Source organism: Rhinopithecus bieti, unplaced genomic scaffold, assembly GCF_001698545.2.
Source record: "Rhinopithecus bieti isolate Rb0 unplaced genomic scaffold, ASM169854v2 scaffold_7684, whole genome shotgun sequence".
In the NCBI taxonomy this organism is placed as follows: Eukaryota; Metazoa; Chordata; class Mammalia; order Primates; family Cercopithecidae; genus Rhinopithecus; species Rhinopithecus bieti.
Window position 1 is genome coordinate 2268813 of NW_016806071.1, and position 7864 is coordinate 2276676.

The following is a 7864-nucleotide window of genomic DNA, read 5'->3' on the forward strand; positions in this document are numbered from 1 at the left end:
TTTTTTTTTTTTTTTTCCTGGCACATGTCATTACCCAACACTATATTATTTTTAAAATTGTCTTCCTAATAGAATGTAAAGCCAGAGACTGTTATTTTATTCGTAACTAATGCAGTTGAGTACTTTTTTCAGTGCCTATTCCGATTTTTTTGCCCATTTTTCTATTGAATTGCTCCTCTCTTTATTTATTTATTTATTTATTTATTTATTTATTTATTTATTTATTTTTACTTTTTATTTTCGAGACAGTCCCACTCTCTTGCCCAGGCTGGAGTGCAGTGGTGTGATCTTTGCTAACTTCGACCTCTGCCTCCTGGGCTCAAGTAATCCTCCCACCTCAGCCTCCCGAGTAGCTGGGACTATAGGTTTGTTGTGCCACACCTGGCTAATTTTGTATTTTTTGTAGAGAAGGGGTTTCACCATGTTGCCCAGGCTCATCTCTAACTCCTGGGTTTAAGCGATCTGCCCACCTCAGCCTCCCAGAATGTTAGGATTACAGGTGTGAGGCACCATGCCCAGCCTTTATTTCTTTTTGTATTCAGAATATTAATCCTTCCTAAAATAGATGTATTTCAAATAGTTTTGCCTAATTTTGATTCACTTTTAACCTTTTTTTGTTTTTTCCCTTGAGGTCTGTCGCACTTAGTAGCAGCATCATTTACAGAGGATAGATTTGGAGTTGTCCAGACTACACTGCCAGCTATCCTTAATACTTTGTTGACACTGCAAGAGGTAAGCAATCTATGGGTTGGGAGGGGGTAGAGGTCATCTTCCCCTCCCACCCAGTGCTTTGCTTGTTTCCTATATATCACATTTATCAAGTGACAGAACATGTTGGAAGTTAAAATAATGTACTTTTTCGCCCTCAGGAAATTACAATCTAAAAGACATGTGGCTCATGCTTATAATCCTAGTGCTTTGGAAGGCTGAGGCTGGAGGGTCACTTGAGGTTGAGAGTTTGAGATCAGCCTAAGCAACATGGCAAGACTTGGTTTTTACAAAAAATAAAAAATTAGCTAGCCATAGTGGTGTATGCCTGTAGTCCCAGCTACTCAAGAGCCCGAGGTGGGAGAATCATTGGAGCCAGGAGTTTGAGGCTGCAGTGAGCTACGATTCCACCACTGCACTGCAGCCTGGGTAACAGAGCGAGACCCTGTCTCTATTTTAAAAAACAAAACTAAAAGTTTAGGAAGAGAAAACTTTTAATCTGCTTATAACATTTTACAGAAACAGTAAAAGAAAGTATACTAAACCTGTAGGGTATGCCTCTGGTATTAAACACACTGTTTAAAATACTAGACTTCTGTTCACTGACAAAAGTGAATCCTTACACAATTTGTAGCTACCGAAAGTGACCTGTAATTAAATGACCCATTCAGATAAAGTGCCCTTTTGGGTTGAGGCTCAAGAGCTGAGGCCAATAGATACCTATCACCAGGCTTGATGGCTAGTTTTAACTAATAGGTTTTCTTGGTCCTAGACTTAAAGAAGGGCAAAAAATAAAACACATGCTTTCTGCTTTGCAGCAGGCTTCTTTTTCTAACTTCATGTTGCTTGGTACTTTTTATGTCACCTTATGTCACATGACAGCTGTAAACACTAAGTGCTAGAGGCATGTAGAGATAGCATCTGGAGGCTTGTACCTATAATCCCAACACTTTGGGAGGCTAAGGTGGGCAGATCACCTGAGCTCAGGAGTTCAAGTCCAGTCTGGGCAACAAGTTGAAACCCCATCTCTAAAAAAAAAAAAAAATAGAAAAATTAGCTAGACACAGTGGTGTGAGCCTGTAGTCCCAGCTACTCGAGAGGCTGAGGCAGGAGAATTGCTTGAACCCAGGAGGCGGAGGTTATAGTGAGTGGAGATCATGCCACTGCACTCCAGCCTGGACCACAAAGCGAGACCTTGTCTCACAAAAAAAAAAAAAAAAAAAAAAAAAAAAAAAATGCATCTGGTGGATATAGTAGGCCTTCTGGAGGAAGTGGAATTGAACTAGGCTTAAATGATAAAATGATAAAACTGGTGCATCTTTTGGTCTTGGGAAACCATTTAAAATATGAAGAGAAGCTTGGGCAACATGATCAAACTCTGTCTCTACAAAAAATTTTTAAAAAATTCACGGGGTGTGGTGGTGTGCACTTGTAGTCCCAGCTACTTATGAGGCTGACGGGGGAGAATCGCTTGAACCCAGGAGGTAGAGGTTGCAATGAGCCAAAATTACGCCATTGCACTCCAGCCTGGGTGACAGAGTGACACCCTGTCTCAAAAAAATAAAAGATAACAAAGAGAAAATATGCTTCTCCATTTCTTTCTTTAAAACTCAATTCATTTTACCTATTAGAAAATCTTACCCATCAAAACCAGTGATTTTTTTGCTTTGAGTACTTTTTGTGAGTACTTTCTCATGTGTGTTACTTGAGATGTGTGTGCCTACATGGATAGTTTTATTATTTGTACTCTTTCCCAAATGCCTTTCTGTAAATAAATAGTTTCCTAGTAATTCCCTACAGCTTCGAGTATTTGGTTTTTCTGACTGCACAATAGGATGACAATGATTTGGGCATATCTTTGATGCTCATAACATTTTTTTTTTCACTCTCGCAGTGTAAAAATAACAATAATGGTACAGTGCTTATAGTCTAGAGAGTAATTTGATATCATTATTATTTGATCTTTATAACTATCTTGTGAAGTCAGCAAGGTGGAAGTGTTTTCACCCTTTTTTTTTTTATAGATGAGGGAGGCTTAGTAGTGCAGCAACTTACCTCAGGTCTCACACACAATCTCCTAGGTGGCAGAGCTGGGACTAGAGCCCAGTCTGATTGCAGGGCATTAGCGGTGCAGTAGACCTGGGAAGAAGCTACAGATCCACATCCCTTCCCCGCTTTTTTTTTTTTTTTTGAGACAGAGTCTCTGCTCTGTTGCCCAGGCTGGAGTGCAGTGGTGTGATCTCAGCTCACTGCCACTGCCGTATCCCGGGTTCAAGTGATTCTCCTGCCTCAGCCTCCTGAGTAGCTGGGAGTACAGGTGCATGCCACTATGCCCAACTGATTTATGTATTTTTTTCTTTTTTTCTTTTTTTTTTTTTTGAGACAGAGTCTCGCTCTGTCACCCAGGCTGGAGTACAGTGGTGTGATCTTGGCTCACTGCAAGCTCCGCCTCCTGGGATCACACCATTCTCCTGCCTCAGCCTCCCCAGTAGCTGGGACTACAGGTGCCCACCACCATGCCCAGCTAATTTTTGTATTTTTAGCAGAAACAAGGTTTCACTGTGTTAGCCAGGATGGTCTCTATAATCTGCATTAACTCATTCTTGAGAGTGGAGTCCTCCTGACCTAAACACCTCCCATTAGGCCCCACCTCTCAACACTGGTGCATTGGGGATTAAGTTTCTAGCACATCCTTTTTGGGTGACAAATTTAAGTCATAGCAGGCCCTGTTTACTTAGAAACAGGGGAGTTGGAATGGAGAATACTTTGGAGGGGCAGAGTAGAACAAGGCAAAGAAGCATATTTTTGGATGTTGAGAAAAGATGGAACAAAGAGAACAGGACCAGTGACCTGATACTTAGCTTCTCAGTATAAAACTCCTCCTTATGTGGGCTTATAATGTCTATTTTCCCTTAAGCCACATCATGATCAACCTTTTGGTCATGCTCTGCCATCATCAGATTTTGCAAACTGCCTCACAGTCTTTTTTTTTTTTCCCCACTCTATATCCTGAGGTTGATTGTAATGAGTAATTCAGAGTCTGTGTGGGTAATCTGCCCGACACCCTGTCTGCACAATTCGTTGACTTCCTCCTCTTCACTACCCATTTGTATACCCTCTCAACCCACAACTATCACCTAGGCCCAATTATTCCCTGAATACTCCACAGCCAGAGCTTGAAACTCCAGGATTCTACCCTGTAAGCTAGAGTCCTTAAATGTTTTTGTTCCAAAGATTCCTTTGGCAGTCTGTTGAAGCCCATGAACTTCTTCTCAGAATCATGTTCTTAAATGCATGAAGTGCTCAGGATTAGAAAGAAAATCAGTTATATTGAAATATAATTATCAAGATGTTAAATTTATGATACAGTAATATGTGGTTTTTAATTATTGCATTACATAACAAGATCTGTCAGTGAGTCCAGTAACTTATTTTGAGGTAGGGATAAGATGAATGGTATTTCAGAATAACTGTAACAATTGTACTGGGATATGGAGATATTGGTGATTTCTGTTGGTGACAAAGTCATAGGAACTGCTAATGCTACTACGATTTGTTGCTTACATTCATAGTTGAAGGAAATGCTAGATTTTAATTAGATCTTAGTAAAGATAAATGTGTAATTCAAGTTTGTACCCCCGGAATTTTTCCCTTAGGTCTATGGACCCAGTGTAAGAGCCCTTGCTCCAGGTGCAGCCCTTCCATGTCCTTGCTGCTTCTGTACAGTTTCTTTGATCCTACCAGGATTTCCAGTTCCTTTTCCCCATGTTCGTTGTCTTTCAGCTCCCTCCTGACTACGTATATGCCTTTCTGTATCCAGTTTGGACCTTGTAGTCTATTATTTCAACCACTTTATTACCAATTCCTTCAACTCCTTTGTCCCCATGTCCTTGAGCTGCACCCATGTGGCAGTTCCACTATCCACCCATTCTCTTGCCGATCCCTCCTGCCTTGCTTCAGGATCTTGGCATTTTTGTCCTGAATTATCACATCCTCTTGCCCCATAGACCCTCAACTGAGTTACTTTGTGCTCTCATTCCAGCCACTCTGCTATTCCCATGAGTCCTCTGCTCTTATAACCACCATACACTATTCAGTCTCTGCCTCCCACCAAATATATCTTATTTTCTTAACTTGACTCTAACTCTGCACATGCTGCCTTTTCTTTCCTTTTTTGTCTAGAACATATTTTTCTCCTTTGGTCTGACTCGACTCTATAACTCCACCCTCAATACTTTATTGTCTTTATTGACTTTTATTGTCTCCTCTTCATATTAGCAAGTAGAGGTGGGGACTTTGTCTTACCTCTCTTCCCATCATCTGATATAGTAGCTGGCAAATGACAGGCACTTACTAAATGCTTGTTGGATGGCTGCTGGATTGCATCATTGGCGGTTCAGTAGACAAAGGCTTCTGTTTTGGGGCTTAAATTTAGTGACAGTTCTGATGCAATGGGTTGATTAAAATGCTCCCAAACCATCTTTTTGTTTTGAGAGGCAGGAATGTGATGTGACTCATATGATCCCTGTTATATGTTTTTGGCTTTCTGTTCTTTGGTCTAGAAGGGATCAAAGTGAAGACAGTAAGTTCTAAGTATCTCTGTAATTTAAGGCAAGTTGTACATTACTGGCTTCTGGGTGTTACTAAGGAACAATTGTGTGCAACTGTTCTATCCTTTTGTTTTACTTTTCAGTATCAATAACATCAGCCATTTCACTGAATCATTAAAGGCAAAATGTGAAAGGGAAGGGGAGCCTTTCACTCTTCAAACTATTCAGAGGGCAAGGAGTAGAGTGATGGAAATGCTAGCTAGCTCAGTGGTTTCTGCCAATGCCCAGACCATCCTGGAGATCACAGTTATTATAAGGGACATACATACTTTCATTTGAATGATTACCATTTCTCCAACATGTTTGCAGCTGTTTTCTCAGATGTTTTTACATGCTGTTTTGGTGAATTAAAATACAAATTCATTTGAAAACATTGCTGAATTCATAGTAGTTATTTCCTTTATCAGTGGATGGACGGCAAGTATTAACCTCTGGAAGTCCATAGGATTTTATTGTTTTTTTAAAAAGGGTGCTTACATACAAAATATTAGGAATCAAAATGACATATTTTATAATTAAAATTTTTTGGCTAAATGCGTTGGCTCATGCCTGTAATCCCAGCGTTTTGGGAGGCTATGAGGCAGGAGGATAGCTTGAGGTCAGGAATTCAAGACCAGCCAGGGTAACATAGTGAGACAGTGTCTATAAAAGAACTTTAAAAATTAGCCGAGTGTGATGATGCTAGCCTATAGTTCCAGCTACTTGGGAGGCTGGGGCTGAAGGATCATGTAAGCTCAGGAATTTGAGGCTGCAGTGAGTTATGTGACTGTCCTCCAGGCTGGGCAACAGAGTGAGACCCTGTCTCTAGGAAAAAAAAAAAAAAATTAAACTTAGTAAAATGTACATAATATAAAATGACAATTTTAATCTATTTTTTAGTGTATGGTTCTATGACATTGAATATATTCACATTGTTATGCAGTCATCAGCACCATCCATCTCCAGAACCTTTTCGTTTTTAAAATATGTTTTACATTCTTTAGATAACCTTGGTTTCTGTGGAAAGGCCAATGTCATCCTGATGAAGTTGATCAGCCCTATCTATTATATTTTTTTGCCTTGTCATTTGAAGGCCAAATTTTGATGTACTTGGAATATTGATATTTACCTTTATGCTATTCACAGATCCATCCCTCCAGTAACTATTTAATTATCAAGCAGTTAGCATGTGATACGATACAGAATGGAAAAAGACAGGGTTCCTGCCCTCCAGGAGCTTCCAGGATGTAAAACAGATAATCATACAAAGAACTACAGTTGTAGTCAGTGCCACAGTGCTACTGTGCAGAGAAATGCAGGATGAGGCTGGGCACGGTGGCTGATGCCTGTAATCCCAGGACTTTGGGAGGCCGAGGCGGGTGGATCACCTGAGGTCAGGAGTTTGAGACCAGCCTGGCCAACATGGTGAAACCCTGTCTCTACTAAAAATACAAAAAATTAGCCGGGCGTGGTGGTGGACGCCTATAATCATAGCTACTTGGGAGGCTGAAGTGGGAGAATCGCTTGAACCTGGGAGGCAGAGGTTGCAGTGAGCTGCAATTGTGCCGTTGCTCTTCAGCCTGGGCAACAAGAACAAAACTCTGTCTCAAAAAAAAGAAAAAAAGAAATGCAGGATGATCAGAGAACATATGACAGGTGAATCTGAGCTAGTCTTGCAAGTAGGGGATAGAGAGATGTGAGATAATTAATGGCTCCTGGAGAATGTAGGGGTTGGAAGGAGGAATGGGGGAAAGAAAGGAATATTCTTGAGGGCCGGAGCTATGGATTTGAAGTCCCAGATACCCTTGACCAACATTGTACCAGTCAGAGTCTCTTCTTGGTTTCTGTAAAGTCCTATGCTGCTTTACCTAATATTTGCATAGTATTCCAAAAGAAATTGTTAAAAAATTTTTTTTTGTAAAACCCTGTGAGGTTAAAAGAAGGCTTATTTTTTATTTTGCACGCTGGAGTCTTTCAGAAACTGTTTTCTGTATGAGTACAACTTATTCATGATTGTACCTAGTAAATGGTTGAGTCAAAATTGGAAACTAGGGTTTTGAACCCGAAGTCCTTCGCAAGCCACCCTTTTAGATTACCTTTGGGAGAGCTTGGCAGAGGTTTGCATTTCTTAACCTCCTTTTTCCCAATAGAATGACAGTATGGCAGATGTGTCAAAGTGTGAGATCTGGAGTCAGACTGACTTGTGTCTGAATTCCAGCTTCTACTGTTTCCTAGTTGGAAAATAACATTTATTATATTTCTTCGCATCTAAGATGCCATTAATTGGAACATACATCTTCATTTCAGAAAGCATAAAATGTAAAACAAAACAAAAGTATAGAACCAATAAATGTGGCAATCTCTAAACATCAGTTTTTATATCTGGAAGATGGGAACGATGATAATAGTAGCTAGCTAACTCATAGGGTTGTGAAGAATAAATGAGATTATCTCTGTAAAGCCCTTGGCATGTATGACCCATAATAGGTGCTTAGTAAGGGTTAGCTCTTATTACTTTGTTGTCATTATTCCTATGCTGCATGACTTTTTTTTTTTTTTTTTTTTTT

The 7864-nt window shown here is 40.1% G+C and overlaps 1 protein-coding gene across 2 annotated transcripts in view; it reads left to right on the plus strand.

The window, feature by feature from the left end:
• The window catches only part of NDC1 (NDC1 transmembrane nucleoporin), a 69220-nt gene that overhangs the window by 44695 nt on the left and 16661 nt on the right, over positions 1-7864 (plus strand). For both annotated transcript variants that reach the window (XM_017874550.1, XM_017874551.1), the window contains exon 16: positions 632-732. In XM_017874550.1, coding sequence (XP_017730039.1) covers positions 632-732 — 101 coding nt within the window. The remainder of the gene's footprint in view (positions 1-631; positions 733-7864) is intronic.